Source organism: Orussus abietinus, unplaced genomic scaffold (assembly GCF_000612105.2).
Source record: "Orussus abietinus isolate OABI.00-Male unplaced genomic scaffold, Oabi_2.0 scaffold2, whole genome shotgun sequence".
In the NCBI taxonomy this organism is placed as follows: Eukaryota; Metazoa; Arthropoda; class Insecta; order Hymenoptera; family Orussidae; genus Orussus; species Orussus abietinus.
Genome location: NW_019396012.1, coordinates 1,096,326 through 1,113,132, shown reverse-complemented (window position 1 = coordinate 1,113,132; position 16,807 = coordinate 1,096,326). Strand labels below are relative to the sequence as shown.

Here is a 16,807-nt window from a genome sequence, read left to right as displayed (position 1 = left end):
GCCGCGGATAACGGCGGCTCTCCTGAATACGTAATCGACGAGCGATGATTTTCCAGTTTTCCGGCGAAGTGCCAGTCTAAGGGCCACCTGGAGGTTTCCCAGATCAAATTGATTCGTACACGTAGCTCACGTCATAACTCAGGGCTACAAGCGACGTGGTCTCTTCGGCACTTTTGGACGCCGTTCCCTCTCCGTTCCTATCCGCTTGGAGTTAAAATTCCACGGTAAACTGGAGTAAAGGAAGGTCCATTGTGTCGAGCCGTCAACAGACGTCCCTCTCTTCGGGGTCCCCGTGCAGAGTCCTGAAGAAATCTACGGCAGGGTAAGTTTTCAGCCTCAGGAGCTCGTGCTCGGTCTGCAGGGCCAAAAGTTCGGAGTAGTTCGTCTGCAGTTTCCTGACCAGCTGGGACCTCTGGACCAGTAAGCTCATCTTCCTCTCCTGGTACACCCTCTCTCGCCCTTCCGCCGGGACGTCTCTCTTCAGCTCCATCTCGCAGCGCAGAACGTTCAGGTTGGTCACCAGACGGTCCAGGAGACCGTTGCTCTTTTTCACACCCTCGATCCTGGCCTCCACCTCGTCCAGTCTGTCCAGCCAGTTTCGCAGGACCTTCTCGGAACTCTTCCGCATAAGTTCCAGCTCTCGCTCGAGATGCTGCTGAGACTTGTCGTCCTTGTACCCGCGAGCTCTCCTCTTCAGGTACACCTGGATGTCCCTCGTTACGACGACGTTGCGCACGCAGTGTAGCTCCTCTTGCAGATCCTCGATCTTCATCTTCAGACACCTGTGCTCCCACTCCTTGAAGAGGATCCCTCGCCTGAAGTTGATCGTCCTGTTCATGGCGACCAGTTTTTGGTTACCGGCGTTCAGAATAACGCGATTCACGCCCTCGATGTCGCCCCTGAAGATCAGGATGGCATTGTCGGTGTCGCCTCGAGAACCGCGACGGCTCACCTCCACCTGGCCCATTTTCAGGATCAGCTGCAGCTCGACGTTCTGGTCAAACTCCGTCCTATGCTGGCGCAGACTCGAGATCCTGTTCTTCAGCTCGTCGATGTCGACCTTGCGAGCTGCGACTTTTTTCTCGAACTCTTCCACGGTGCTTTCGGCCTCGGAGATGCTCGACGCCAGGGCCTGGACGCGCATTTCCGTGTCTACTTTCAGTCTTCGATGCCGAGTCAAGTTCTCCCACTGGCAGGTGTCTACGGTCGTGGGGAGAGTCGCCGGTCTGGTGTCCAGAGAATCCAGAGACCTGAGGTAATCCACGCTCTCTGGGAGCAAATGAGACGACTTGTTCCCCGACACCGCACACTTTCCCAGCTCGATCAATTCGCAGGCTACCAGAGTTCTCGGGGAGGCGCGTGGTCTCTTCTTGTAGTGCCTCGTCAGCATCTCCGCGATTGCTTTGGACCCAGTCAGAACTTCACCCTTGAACCTCTTCTCCAGGATCCTCTCCCGAGCCGCCAAGCTGTCCTGTTGGGACCTCAACTCCATCGCGGAATTTTGCAACGTCTTCAAGACCTCGTGCAACGTGGCCATGTCCTTCTGCTTTTCGACTATCTGCACCTTGTAGGAGTCCTCGTCGGCGAATGAATTGATCCTAAAGAAATGTCTCAAGAAACCGCGCGCAATGCGGAGTTCCAGTTGCTTTATGGCAGCGTCCAACTTCAGCTTCGTCAAGACGAAGTCCTCCACCCTGGAGTTGAACTTGCTCACGCTTTCTTTCAGGGCTTCGTTGATCTTCACGCAGTCAACCTCCAACAGCCTGCGGTACCTAGAAGTGGACATGGAAGACATTTCAGGAGACATTCTTCATCAGACGAAGAGGCTCTTCGTGGGTGGACGTACCTTTCGCGTTCCTGCATCAGGAACTCCACGTCCTTCTCGTACTTTTTGACCTGCAGCAAGTCCTCCGCGGTGTACTGGTCAGGCTTTTTTTCCAACATGCAACGAGGCTTCGGCACGTCTTTTTTTATGACGTCCTCCCAGCGAACCTCCAAAACGCCGTCCATCATCTTCATCAGCGCGCGCTCCCGGAAGTCGTCGGCCAGAAGAAGTAGCCTCAATCTTTCGGCCTTGGCAGCCTGTCTGTCGAGGATTTCTTGCTGAGAGGGCGAGATGTAGGGTTTCGCCTTGACTTCGTGGTCCAGGACCCTGACGATGCTCTCCGGCTTCTCTTTTGGATGCCACTCAGGGTCGACCGGCGCCTCCGGAACGGATTGGCCGAACATCAGACGCAGTTCCCGGTCCACGTGGCGGATCCTCTCGTTCCTCTCGTTCACGAGGTTCATCTCCCTCTCTTTCATGTAATAAGTCTCCTTGAATTGCTTGTTGAAGTGCTCCCTCAATCTTCGGCAGTCGTTCTCCAAGCCGCGACAGTCCAGCAGCAATTGGCCGTAGCTGTAGAGTTCAAACTGAGAGAAGTAGTAATTACTGGTCTCGACGAAGCGATAGGTGGTCATGCCTTCCAGATTCCTCAGGTTCTCCACCTCTTCGGGGCTCGGCTCCTTTTCCTCTTCGTCATCGGCCAGGAGAGCTTCTATGCGTTTCTTTTCGTCGTGCCTCAGCAAGCGGGAGTGCCGACCAACGGCCTCTTCGAGTTGTTCCGAAGTATAGGCGCGCCATGGGCAGAAGGCTTCCGGCTCCATCATCTCCCTGAAGACATCTCGCGAGTATTGGGCCCATCTCAAGAAGTCCTCCTGATGAGGCTCCTCCGCGACGGAGGGGTAGTTGGTCACCTCGGTGGACCCGAAGATCGAGAATATGGACTGGCCGATGGTCCTCTGAAGGTCCCAGAAGGTGCTCTTGATCCAGGCAGCCACTCGGTCCATGGAGCTGCAGCTGGACTCCAGCTCCAGACGCATCTCCTCGCGCTCGTCCCTCGCCATCTTCATCCTCTGCTCGCGGCCAAACTTGTCCAAGTCAAACGCCGAAAGAGGCAGTCGCTCGATCTCCGGACAGACCTCGTTCTCGTGCAGCATCCTGGCGACCTTCTTCCTCAGAACAGCGAAATCACTCAGAATGGCGGCTCTCTTTTCGGTGCACTCTTCAGCCGCCCTCCAAACGTTTTTCTCCAACTGCCATTCCTCCCACGTCTTGCCCTCGTGTTCCTTCCGGGGTGGGAATTCTTGCAGAGGGTGCAGAAGCATGGAATTCACCTGAGGATCCAGAGACGCGTAGTCCTCGGATGCCCTCCTGGTCCTGTCATCGTTCTCCAGGTGTAGATCTACCGGTTGCTTGGTCACTTCGTAAAAGTTCTCCACGCTGTTTCGAGGTTCCTCCTGGTTCTTCGTTAGTCTCATGCAGACGAGGGTGCCGGTACTCCCCAGGGCAACCACCATGTCTCCGGAGGGTCTGGTGATGGCTCTAGAGACCCCCAAGTCGCTCCTATGATGGGTCATCATGGTCGCCAGGCACGATCTCGCATCCTTGGTCCTGATCGCGACTGTCCCGTCGAAACTGGCGGTGGTGACGAACCGATGATCGCAGGAGAGCCTGGGTCTCCTGACCTGGTGACCGCAGGACAAGGCATCCGTCACCTGCAGCTCCTTGAACCTCTGCAACGACATCACCCATAGCTGCTTCGACAGGTATGGCGTACCGATGAAGCTCGTAGGGGACCCAGGGAGATACCACAGGTATTGGAAGTACCTCGGCATCTCGAATCTCCTGACGACCCCGGAAAACTGGTCCTCCCCAGGATGCAGCTCGAGGAGCTGGACCTCGCTTCCAAAGGCGGCCTGCCTCGGTTTGACCAGAACGATCAGCTTAAATTCCCCATGGTGGTCGTACAAGAGGATGTCCGAGATGTCTTGCCTCGCTTCCGCCTTGGCCACGATCTTGAAGGTGGTCTTGCCGCGGGTCAGACTCAAACAATAGCACACGCCCGATTTGGATACTCCCGCGATCAGATACTTCCCGCTTTGAGAGAACTTGAGGAGGTCCAGGCCGTTCCTCTGGAGATGATAGCGCAACAGGACTCGCGGCTCCGTAGGGTTCAACAGACCGACCAAAGCGAGTTCCCCGCGATCGGTGATAACCGCGACCATCGGATGGTCCAGGTGGGACCTCATCCCTGTGATGTCCCCCATGAGACCCAGCTCCAGCTGGCCGACCTGGACGGCGCTGAAGGAGTCCAGGACCTCGATGTCCCTGGGGTTGTCCACGACCACCAGGTGGTGACCCCAGGGATGGACGAACTCGACGAAGCGGTAGATCCCCCCGTAGTGAAATCTCCGCTGAATGGTCGGAAGTTTGGCGTTTCCACTGAAGTCGATCTGCATCATGTGTCCCTCGAAGGTGTGGTAGAAGAGGCGGTCGTGTTTGAAGGGGTGCGAGGTGAGGTTCGAGGGCTTCTTCGTGGTCTTCAGGTACCACTCCCGGCGCCACTGATTCTTCTCGTTCTTACGGTAGTACCTGATCTGGCAGAAGGTGGTTCGCAGTACTATGCCCTCCCGGAACCAGCGGATCTCCGGTCTCTCGACTTCCACGCAGATTCCGCACCGCTGGGACAGGACTATTCTGTACACGTGGGTGGCGTCTTCGTTGCTGAGGTAAATGTGACCGTGCTGATCGACGACGGCCAGCAGGTGCTCCTCCGACGTGGGGCACCAGTCAACGTCGGTGGCGAGTGCTCGATGTGGCAAGGTAACCGGGTGCTCCTTCAACAGGACGTTCTTTCCGGACACGTTGGTCTCCCAGATGGAGAGTTTCCCCGAGGTCCAGCCCATCTGGGCCACCTGGGTCGGCCTGGAATGGGTGAGCCTGAGGAGCTGCCGGTCCACGTCCTGGATCGAGGTGTTGGTCACCGAGACCTTCTCGCCCGTTCTCCAGGACCAGAACATCAGGGGGAAGTCGGGGTAGGACCCCAGCGATATGATGAACTCGTGGGCGGTAAAAGCGGTGGCCAGGTACTTACTGGCACATCCTCGATGGCACTCCGAGAGTTTGGCCATCGAGGGAAACGCGTGGACGAAGATGCGAGGGTTTGGCACTCTTTCGGAGTAGGCGAAGAGCTGGAAGATCGGATGCCCCGAGAGGCAGCTGGCTCCTTCTCCGGTGGAGGACTTGGAGCACCATCGCAGGAACTCCCTGTTCTCGGAGACTTGGAAGAAGACTATGTACAGCCCGGAGGACCATGCCAGGACATCTTTTCCAATCCATGCTAGGTTAGGAATCCTCCCTCCGCGCACCCAGCCAGGTCGCCAGGAACTCTCCCTCGTAGCCGAAGAGGCGGCCCTCTCGCTCGTCTTCGCAATTTCGAATACCCTGGGTCGCCTCGGAACCCAGAGTTCCCGGGGCAGGTGTCGAAGTCACCGGGGAGGTTAACTGGACGTACCGGGAACGCAATCAGGGTATGCAGAATCTCGGGTTAAGCGCAAACCCCATAAAACCGCGCTCGGTTTACAGCTTCCCCGGTCGGTTCTGATCGAACTCCGGGGAAAAATGTCAGGCCCGACCCTTGGCTCTAATCGACAGGAGTCCGAGCACGTCCGGGCACTTCGGCAGGGCAGAAACAAAAGCTGATTAGGATACGCAGAGGCCACGGTTGGTTCCATAAAGACCCCCATAGCGTGGCGTGATGAGGTCAACCAGCGGGGAGTCATCCGAGGCACGGCCCGATCAAAAAGTTATCCTTGCGCCATGATATACTGCCGGTACCGACATAGAAGCTCGCTAAGCTGGCCGTTCAACTCCGGTACTGCTCTTCGGCATCCTCGCAGCATCCCGGCCCGTGAACCGCGACCGGCCTGCCCTGGACCATTAAACCGACGCCCGCTGGGATCCCTATTTGCATAACCCTTACCGATCCCCGAGGAGATGTACCCCGCGACCTTGTCTCTGCTATTTAACGATCTCGCCCTCGCGATCGCGCAGCGGAGGTCGCGATTAATTGAGACGTATCCCGAGCTCCATCGGCGGCATCCTCGGCCGGCAGCCGATCCGCACCTCCGTTCTCGTAATCCTTCCACGTGGGAAAAGCCCCGCCACGGGAGACAGGTGGAAATTGTCGGGCCGAGCGGGCAACGGCATAATTCTAACGTACCTAAATACCGGGAGGGTAAATGCCCTCCGTAAAACAAAGGTAAGGCAGACAGACAGGTAGGGATTGCAACACGACGAGCAATGCTAACCACCGGGTGGCTTCGACGATGCATCGCCGCGTTTCACCGTCGACACCAAATTGTCCGGCACTCCACATCAGTGGTAACGTGCGTTACCGTGACAAACGGTCGTAACGGCGTCGACGACGCATGGAAACGAGATCGGGACCATGAAGTACAACAGTATAAGGAGACATAACACCAATGGCCGGTCCCACAGAAAGTGACTCCAGGATCTTAGATTATCGCCGATCTAACGATGAGAGCGCTACTTGGAAAATATGAGGGAACTCCGATCCTACATAACCAGAATATCTCCTACCGACGAAAATCACCCAAAGTGCTTTTAAATTTACAATTAAAGTACGCAGAGCGAAACGATAATCCGCGGATGACGTACAGAATGTGATGCTTTCAGCGCGATAAAGACAACGGGCTCACTAGTGTAGGATAATTCGAAATTGGAAAGTTTCACCGAGGAGGCGCTCTCGGTATTAGATCGGGAAAGATCGAAGAATTTTGGATCTCTTTCGATACTTGGCGTTGTATCTTCTTGTACTACTTCGTGATCGGGGCGATCGGCCGTCGTTCGATCGGCCCGGGCTATTTCGAGATACTCGAGGACTCGCCGAAGAGGATGTTCCGGGCGGTCCTCGGCGCATGCTAGCACGCACGTGGTAAATCTCGGATTCTCTTATTATACCCCTCGTTACCGCGGTTACTCGGTGCAGCGGGTCATATATTCGTATCGAGACTCTCCGGCAACAAATTAGAGGCGTCGGAACCCCCGCTGGGAGTGCGTTAACGACCCCGCAAGGTCTGACGCCGTTTCCATGGCTACCGAATCGTTCGGAGCTTTCCCGAAGGCGAAGACCTCGAGGAAGATGGGTCTACCTCCCGAGGTCGAGTAATTCCAGGCTCTCCGGGGATATCTCGGCGACGTTTCGGCCGGTCCTGTGCCGCCGAGCTGCAGGTCCAGCATCCACGTCGGCACGCACGCGGGGGCTCGGTGCACCTCCGCCGGTGATGCACGCTCGGAGTGTGGGAACAGTCGGGCATGGCGGGTAGCATTTAATCAGAGCCCACGAAGTATACGGTATAGAGGTATATGGTTCGGTTAGTTTTTGCTTGGGAGGTTGCCTGGAAATTGGCGCCAAATTAGTAAGGAGACGAGGCGAGGCTCACGGTGCCTTGGGCTGCGTGACGCGAGACATTAAAAGTAACCTCTGCTCTTGTGCAGCCCCTGCCGCTCTCGGGCTCCGCTCCAGCGGCGATCCGAGCCATCCCGGCGGACCAAGGGCCCACCGAGAGATCCGAGGGGACCGTTCGCCCCACCCGAGCAGGGCCAACCGGAGGGAACCGGAGAGAACCAGGAGGTAATCGCCGCCGAGTGCTAACCAAGGACCGACTAAAAACCGAAAAACGCGGCCGGCACTTACGCCGGCCAGTACGCACCCTGGACCGCGTTTCGGGGGTAAGATCGGGGCCTGTGGGATCTGCGATTCATACGATCAACTTTGACTAGCATGAAATTCACAGTTTCGCCTAAGACTTTCAAACGTCGACTAATGTCCCGGCCTCGCACTGATGCAAATCATTTTTCATGCGAATCCATATGTATGAGGAAAAAAAAATCCGTATGAACCGGAAAAATCGGGTCCCTGAACTCGGGGGTAAAGGAGCGGTCGCTAGGAAATCTCGGACTCTCCGGAGTGATCGGACGTACGCACCTCCACGACGGGCACCAGGTGCCGAAGGTGCATGAGCGCACTCGACGGTCCCAGTATGCGGTTGCTTTAAAAAGCTATAAATTCGCTCTCCTCCCTAATGCTCGGGTGTGCATCGACGCCCCCGGCGGTGTACAGGGCGAAAAAGGACGGTGTTAAAATTAGCACCACCTTGGGAGCAGACGTAGTTAATACGCGGTTAATCCTCGAGCCCGAGCTACCTCGGATTCGCCGAGAAGAGTCGCCGCGAACATAGTTTTCCAGAAAAAAAAAAAAAAAAAAAAAAAAACAGGCAACCATTCCCGTACCATTATGGACACGAATATCGCCGTGAGATTAAAACTCTTCAGCGGCGTCCTGCTCGTTTTGGTGTTTGCCGAAGCCGAGATTTTCCCGTCGATCGTCGATCTTTGCGAAGGTGGAGGAACTCTCGAGGCCGGTGGCAGGTGTAAGAAAAAGAGGACCTCGGATCGGATCCAGCACGCGTCCCTGGAACTCCGGCAGTCCACGGGCTAACCCTCCATTAAGGCAGGAGGTCGACCACCCTGGAAAGGTATATTTATAATTCCTTAAAACATTCTTAAAAAGTTTCACTTGCTCTCGCGAAACCCCGAGACGACGGCCGAGCCGTTTAACCCTTTAGTGGCGAGCGGAGTGCGCGCACCTTGCCGGGATTTTTGCGGGGAGAGACGTCGACACTTTCGGCGAGAGTTTTTTCTCCAGTTTTCTTTCGACATGCCAGGAGCACTTGGAACCCGGCGAACGCGGAAACGAGCCACGAGGGAGGTGCCGCGCAAGAACCGCCAGGAACACCGATGGAAAGTGTAATTACCGGGCCGTCATTGTGGTCGTGTCGAGGAGTCACTTGCTCGTCGGAAACGATCACGCGTGTCCCGCACTTAGCCGGGGCGAGTACGCACGCACGCGCAAGGGACGAACCAAGAAGGCTCGTAAAGTACTGCGTACACCCGCCGCAATGCACGACACACCGAGTACATCGAGGGAAGTAGACGGAAGTGGAGGTCCACTTCGAAGCGATCGCGACGAGTAATCTAACCCGATCACCTAACACGATGCACGCTAATCACTTTGAACTCCGTGAAAACGATTTCCTTCTTTGAGCGCCGATTTCCTTTGATCTCATACGATAAACAATGCTCGGCAGAAAGTGACGTTCGGCCTTAAGATGATTTCCACACGATAGGCGTTAAAATCCCTGATTTCCTGAGTGAATACCCCCGTCGCTGTTATCAACGATCGGAAATCCAGGGTCCACCGATTGCGGTGGAAGTCCTTATCAGGACTTCGGTTTCGAACGAGGAGTCAAAATGATGCCCGAGTAACGCACTGGGAATATTATCCCGGCTATTGCCGAGGTTATGGGTGGCAATTAGGCGGTGAGACTTTTTGGGGCTTATCCGGCCGAGCGGAGACGAAACGTTTGATTAGAAAGAAGGAAAGAGGTGGAGAAAGGCCGCGCGGAGGTCTCCCCCTAATGTATCGGCAGCGCACAGCAGCTGCATTTTGCGTTGCATGCTCGCCAGTCGGAATTGGCCCCTGCAGATTATAGATGCGTCCGGGCGATCACAGACAAACGTTTAAATCGCTAAACGTCAAATTACGCGGTCCACTTCGGGCGCGCGGCGGGCCATAAAAAATAATAGCACGCTCCGTAGGAGAGACGCGAATAGGCACCGCGCCGGTGCAACCAACGGTGCACAGCTGCGCCGAGCCCGAAATTTCCTCGGCGGATGCTTCTTTTTTCCCTACTTGCACAATCCCTGCCGGAGAATCCCCGAATTGCAGTCAACAAGGGAGATAAACGGTCTCGAGTCCCGAAGGACGCTTCTTGCAGCGGCGGCGGCGGCCATTTTGGTACCGCGCGGCGTTCCCCACCGAGAGCGCGTTTCTCTTCGCTTTTTCCTTGCCTGTCCCGAAAAACCATTAAACAATTTTTAATTCGATCTACAGGGCGTCGAATATCCAGACCACGATCACGGAAAATCGGCGGAACGTACGGAAACGTACACGCAAGGAGGAGCTTACTCGTATAGCACGTGGAGGAGCACGTTTATCCGCGGTGGGCGCGTATTACCTATCGTGGAATTCCACGGAATTCCAGGATGGTGCACAGGTAATGGCCGACCACCCACGCGGTCATTCGTGGCAACATCAATTAGCGACCGCTTACGTCGTTGGAGTCTCTCTTGTCCGGCTCGCGCCCGTAAATAGCGAGGATGCCGCGGCCAACGGGACGGAAAGATGGCCGCCATAGAGAGTTGCCACGATGACATATGAGCTACCGGCACCAGCTTTGTGCCGCCCTGAATACGCCTCAAATTGGGGACCGGGAGTACCGACGCCACGCTACCGAACGTAGTTAGGCAACTACTTGCCGTCCGATTATCATACGACGATCCGTCATCCTCTCGACCCCCTCGATGCGACATCGCGACCTCCCCCAAAGGGTGGACAAAGACCCGGTTTCTTATAAACGTATCCTACTTATAAATCCGCTCTGAAAAAAGAAAAGAATAGTTGAAGTATATATCGTTGGCGTATGTATTGTTGCCTGAATCGTATATAATTGCAAGAAATTATTATTTTGCCGAGAAAAAAAATTGCATAGTCGATTTAAACAAATTTTGTTTACCCTTCTTGACATTTCTTGCGACGTATTTGTTGCAGCGATGCATATTTCTTTGAGTCAGCCAACTTTTTTTTTATCTCAGGGCGTTAATAATCATTGCCGACCCACGTTGCACCGGATCGCCCGTCAGACTGACGGGACGACGGAGTCGTTGCGTCGAGGGTGGTTAAAAAGTCCCACCCCGTATTTTTTTTTTTCTTTTTTTGAAATCCGCAACTCGAGCCGCCGTGGGATCGCGATGGATCTTCGAAAAAGGAGGGAAACGCGTCTGTCCCCTCGTCGAGGAAAAATCTCGGCCGATCATGAGCGAAGATGGCGGGAGGTGCACGAGCTGCGCTCCTCGGGGTTGCGGCCGCGAGGGGCCAGATGCGTCTGTCATTAATATAAACTGGAGAAGCTATTAATAACCCGTTAATGAGGACTCGTGCCCCTCCCCGCAATCCCGTGCGTGCGGAGAGGGACCCGGCCAAGATCTCACGCACACGAGTCACGCACGCGTGTTCAGAGCCCGGTGGAACGAGAGCGCGGTAATGGCGAGCGCGGCAGCTAACCGCCAAAGGACCACCGCCGAACATTTAGAATCGCACTCGAGTCCCTCCCCCTGTTTACGAGACGTCGACGGCTCCAAGAGGGAAGTCGCAGCATCGAAAATCTGGACCGACGATTGCCAAAAATCCGACCGATATCGGGGGACGCGTAGAACGCGCCCAGGAGGTGACTGGAAAAGATCGAACGCCGCGTAGAAATGCGGAGAGGGTAATTCCGTTAACATCCTCGCCCTCGTGTACCCATAACCAGGTCCTAAATCTACAAGGGATGATTCTCTATCCACGCAGCCCACGATACGTGGGAACGCGGACTCGCCTCGTCATAGTCTCGTCCTCGAAAGCCGACCTCGTTCCAGAAAAACAGCCCTAATGGTACCGGGGAGAAAGGAACTCTTCTAGGCTCGATCTACCTGCACCGGAGGGTGAAATTAATTAGAAGAAATTTCAAATCAATCCATTCGAGGATGTTTTAGGTTAGTAAACACGCAGGTGATCGGATTTAATCCCCGACTTGGGGAGCACTTTTGGTCGACAGGGGATGGACCGTGGAGGAGGGAGTACAACGTCAACCGCGTCCTGGGAGTCGAAGGCAACGTAGGGGGCGAGAAAGCGTCTAGGGGCGTAATTAAATGAGAACCCCTGGGACGAACGCAGGAACGCCCACGCCATGCATCAACCGTGACGTAGATAGGTAATGCTGCTGCAGATGGAGAAGATGGTCCTCGCAGATATAGCCTCGGTTTTTACCTTAGTTAGGGTCAGCTATCTCGCGCGACCCATCTCCGCCTATCCAATCACACACTGCACCCCGCGCGCGTATGGCACGCAAGCGATAATACACGGTGTCCCAATTATCCCGCAACACGACAGGGCCCGACCACTCTCCTGCCGTGAGAGTATTTTCAGCTCGTTCGTATCTCCTCTAACTACCTACCGGCACCGACCGGCCCCGGCCGACCGTCCCACCTATCCACCTACCCACCTACCCACCTACCCACCTACCCACCTACCAACCTACCAACCCACCACCAGGATCAGCCACCGACTGGCCCGGACTTAATTTCCCCCACGATTTCGCTCAAATTCTCCCAACTATTGTATATCAAAAAAGAAAAGAAAAAGAAAACTTTCCTTGGACGTCCGTTCCCTATCACCTATCACCTGTTCACCTACCAATCTACCAACCCACCGTCGCCGATCAGGACCAGCCAGGACTTAATTTCCTCCACGATTTCATTAAAATTCTCGCAACTATTCTATATAAAAATAAATAAAAAAATAAATAAAGACTTTCCTTGGACGTCCGTTCCCTATCACCTATCACCTGTTCACCTACCAATCTACCAACCCACCGTCGCCGATCAGGACCAGCCAGGACTTAATTTCCTCCACGATTTTATTAAAATTCTCGCAACTGTTCTGTATTAAAAAAATAAATAAATAAATAAAGACTTTCCTTGGACGTACGTTTCCTACCCCCCTCGACGTGCCGATCCACCACTGTCCACAGGTAATGGCTATCTCCCCGACCGTATCGGCGGCCTAGCCCTCGCGTAAATCATCCCGCGAGACCGCCTATTGCTATTTCGATCGCTGACTTGGCCGCGTCGATATCGCCATTATCCGCGCCTCGCAACGGCGGATCGGATCTCGATCGGCTGGACGCACGTCCGGTGGGAGTCAAGGGCGACCCCGGAGACCAACAGGTGCGAGTCCATTTTCCATCCCCGACGACTATTTCCAGGCGAATCGAGGGGCTATTGACTCAGAAATCATTGAACCGATTACCTTCTTACACCCAATTGCCATTGATTTCATACGACAAACAAAGAACTGACGTTCGGCCTTAAAATCGTGACATTAATTAGTGACATCCATCGATTTCCAGTGATTCCGCTCGGGATTTCCAGCTGATTTTTCCATGACTTTGAGAGTTAAAAATCAATGATTTAACGAGTGAACACCCCCTATAGGGCGAATCACGGATTTTCCAATACGAGATAGAAATTGCTCGCCTAGACTAAGCCCGTTCCCCGTTGGGAAATCTAAACGTCAAAATCAGCTGATCGGCTCGTCGGCGGGCAATGGCGCGGCCGGGGGTCCTGCGGAGCTTCCCGAGGAAAAGAGGCTCGCAAGGATAATTATCCTCGGTCGGCTCAGCGATGGAGGTTAACCACGCCCTTGTCCCCTCGGGCGGCCAATCGGCGCTGTCGCCCGTGTCCCCCCGCGGCGCCGGGACGAGGAACGACATTCCGACCGGGACGAGGAGAGGCGACGCCACGCTCGGCTTCCCCTCTGCCTCTGCGGCATGCCGCCCCCGCAGGGAACGACAGCACGGCCCCACCCAAAGCCGCGGGGCTCCGTCGAACGGGGGATGTAGGCGGCACCCGGGAATTGTCGCGAGCCTCCGTGGTCCGAGGTGCCCCTTCTACCGCCACGGCGCCCGAGGCTCCCGGCTGCGGCGACGCCGCTCTCAGTCGGGCCCCCCTGGACGCCCTCGAAGGACGACACGGGGCGCCGAGGGGCTCCAGGACCGAAAAGGGGGTCTCCACGTGGAGGCGCTAGGAACCGGAATCCGCAATGCGGAGGGAACTCGAGACCAAGGCGCGTCGGTGCAGTCCTCGCCGGAGAGTGCGGCCTTTAAGGCTCTCTCCAGGTGAGTGCTCTCGCCCTCCGCCTGGAAATCGACCCCAACCCCGTCCCTCCCCCTAGAGCTCCGGCAAGCGTTCGTGAAAGATTTATGGCGAGTCTGAAATTTCCGGAAACTCGCGACAAGAGTACGGGAGTCCGCCTCTTGTGCGGTCACGACAGGGGAGAGGGCGCGGAGCGAGGGTGGAAGTCGGCGCCAAGAGGGTGTCGGAAAGAGGGCGAGGGGGCCGGAGGAAAAGCGCCACGAGGGGAGGCAGCCAAGACGGGGGAAGAAACCCCTCCCTCGCGACAAGGGCGGTACAACCCCCGGGGGGTCGCGAGTGACAACCCCGAGAGGGCACCGCCCGAGAGCGACCAATCGTGGCGCTCTCCGAGGCCGGCCTCCCGGTGGTCGTTGATACGCGGAAGTTGATATTAAAAATTGCCGACGTTAACGGACGAGCTCATCTCACAAGGACCAGATTCTACGTTCGGGCATGTGACTCTATTTTAGCGGTCTCCAGCGGTCCATCCCGTGGACCTCACGGTGGAGTGTCGCGAGCGTTGCCAGACGCGGGAAATACGCTTTCCCCACATTGCCCGTGGTTCCACTCGGAATTAATAGATATTTGATCCCCGGATAGTAGGCGATTTAAATCCACCTGGATCTGTAAAATTCCCAACAGTGCCCCATTATCGCGGTCGAGCGACAACTGGAACGAGAATAAGAGCGTCACGGATCGCGAGGGCCGACGTCGAGAGGACCGCCGCCCTGAGCGACCAATCGGCGTCCGTTCCGCACAAGGGTGGCCGCGGGTGACACCGGGCGGTCGACCAATCGGCGGCGTCCCCCGTGTCACCCTTGCCCGCCACCGAGAGGGAGCGGTGACATCGCCGCGGCGGACCAATAGCGGGGGTCCTCCCTGTCGACCAGGGCGTCCGCGACAGAGGAGGACGGCGTCGACGGGGCGCAAGCGCCCAAGGCCGCCGGACACGCGGCGACACATCGATCCGCGGTCCTCCACCCCCGCCACTTCCGCCGTCTCCTTTCCTTGATTAAACCGCGTTTGCCGCGCGGCGCTCTTGCTTAGGAGAGAACGAGCTCGAGCCAGGGTGCGCTCGAGAAGGAGAGGGCCGGCAGGTCGGAGGACGAGAGAGGGAAAAAACGAGGGCGCCGAGGAGGGGAGCGGGCAAAAAGAGTTCGGCAGCTCGGGTCTCCTCCACCGATCGTTCTCACGCTCGGCCGGACGAGATTCGGCTAACGAGACCAGGGGTCCTCCGTGCATCCCTCGGCGTACCTCATCCCCGAGGAAGGGAGATACTAGGCCTATCCGTGGACCGGGAAGGGCGCGAGATATCGGGCAAACCCTGGAGGCACGTCGACCGGGGCTCGCGGAAACGCGGCGGGATTTAAGAACCCCGGAAGCGGGGTGTTGCTCGGGTGTTTCCCCGGGCGGCGCGCGGGGGAAATCTCTGGTTTCCGTCGAGCGATCCTCGGGCTCGGACGAACGAGTTTCCAGTACGGCGTACAATGCAGATGGAGCGTGTGGGAAGGCCGGGCCGGGCCGCACCGGGCCGGGGGCGTGGGGGCCATTATGGAGATGGATCTTCGTTCGAATAAAGGCCGGTGGCGGGGGTGGCTCGAAGTGCCGGTGCACCGGCCGGCGGAGGGGTGGCCCGGGGGAGGAGGTGGCTCGCGGTAATATATCACCTCCTTGTCGTCCCTGAGACGCGAGTAAGCCTGTCGGCCAGTGCCCACCTCCTCCTCCCCCGGCCCGCCGCCACCCCCTGCCACCCGGAGGCTGCCGAGGAATCGATAGCCCCCGAGTGGGACAGCGAGGATGCCTTCGCCAGGGTCGCGGACGTCCTTCTTCGCGACTCCTACCCGGAAACTCGCGATCGACCCTCCGGAAGTTCGAGCGATCCAGTCCCCGTCACCCTGAGAAATCGCCCCTTCGATTCCGAGATCATAAGAAAAAGAAAAAAAACATCATCCTGCGTGGCAGCCCGGGAACAGCTTTCCCTGTTCCTTGATCCCACCTGGAGGTCTCACGGATTAAAAGGTCTCCCCGGGAGGAGGAAGAAAAAAGTCCAGGGAAAGAGGGAGCCGTCGTTATCGAGTCTCCGGTGGTACCGGGCTCTTCCGCCCACGACGTGACGCGAGCCTTTCTCCTTCCGGGTAATTTCGAGGATTTCCTCCCGTCACGGCGGGGGATCGTTTCCCGATAACGCCGGCCCGGTTGCCGATCGACGTCCGGGCCTCGGCGGCATCGGGCGATTTAAATGCGCGGCCTGCCCCGGAGGCGGGTACCGGGAAATTATGAAAATCCGGCGCGGGGGGCCGGGGGGTGGGGTGCCACGCACCTGCCGCCGACGCGGCGAGCTTTCCGCGGCAAGAAGAGGCGAACACGGATTGAGCTTAGGAAGGGAGATTTATGGGTGGCCGCGTAACGAGCAACTTTTTCACGCGATGCCCCCCAGGGGCCGAGGGCGAGGCCCGGGGGTGAGATTAGCATAAGACTCGCCGGCTGCAGCCTGGCAGCCCTCCTCGCCCTGGAGGGTGCCGACCCTCGGGGGCATCTTCGCGTCTTCAAAGTCCCGGAGGACCGAATCTAGTCCAAAAAGCCGAAAATCGGTGCCAAAACCCTAATCTCTCTCGCGAGCTGCGATCAAAACCTACGGCGCGATCCCTGGTCTCGTATTCTCGAGTCTATGCAAATTCTCTTTTTTTTTTTTTTCACACGAACGGATTCGCATAAAAAATCTCGCATTCTTAAGAAGTCGCGTAATTGGTCAACATTTCAATGTCGCCCACAAAACTGTCAATTTCGCTTGCTAAGGTGGGAATTTTTACGAATTTCTTTTTTTTGCTCACGAACAGATTCGCATGAAAAATCTCGCATCGTTACGTGGTCGCGTAATTGGTTGACATTTTCTAAGTCGCACTCGGGACTGTCAATTTCGAAAAAAATCCGTCTCGATCTCCCGGTCCTTTCGCAGTATTTACAGGACTTTCGTTAACACATTGTCGGCCGCTGTCACGTAAGCGTCATTTATTTATTTATTTTTTTCACGTAACCGTGACACGCACCGGCGGCAGCCTAAAGCGATGCGAAAAATGTGCGGTGTTAAGAGCGAACCCGAGTCCACGG

At 56.5% G+C, this 16,807-nt stretch overlaps 1 protein-coding gene across 1 annotated transcript; it reads right to left on the bottom strand.

Moving 5' to 3' along the window:
- Nucleotides 1-262: 262 nt before the first annotated feature.
- LOC105700427 lies at nt 263-5,568 on the bottom strand. Its single transcript, XM_012426258.1, has 3 exons — nt 5,458-5,568; nt 1,847-5,247; nt 263-1,772 (listed from the first exon to the last, which is right to left on the bottom strand). The coding sequence occupies exons 1-3, from the start codon at nt 5,566-5,568 to the stop codon at nt 263-265; spliced, it is 5,022 nt and encodes a 1,673-aa protein (XP_012281681.1).
- Between the last annotated feature and the right edge of the window lie 11,239 nt (nt 5,569-16,807).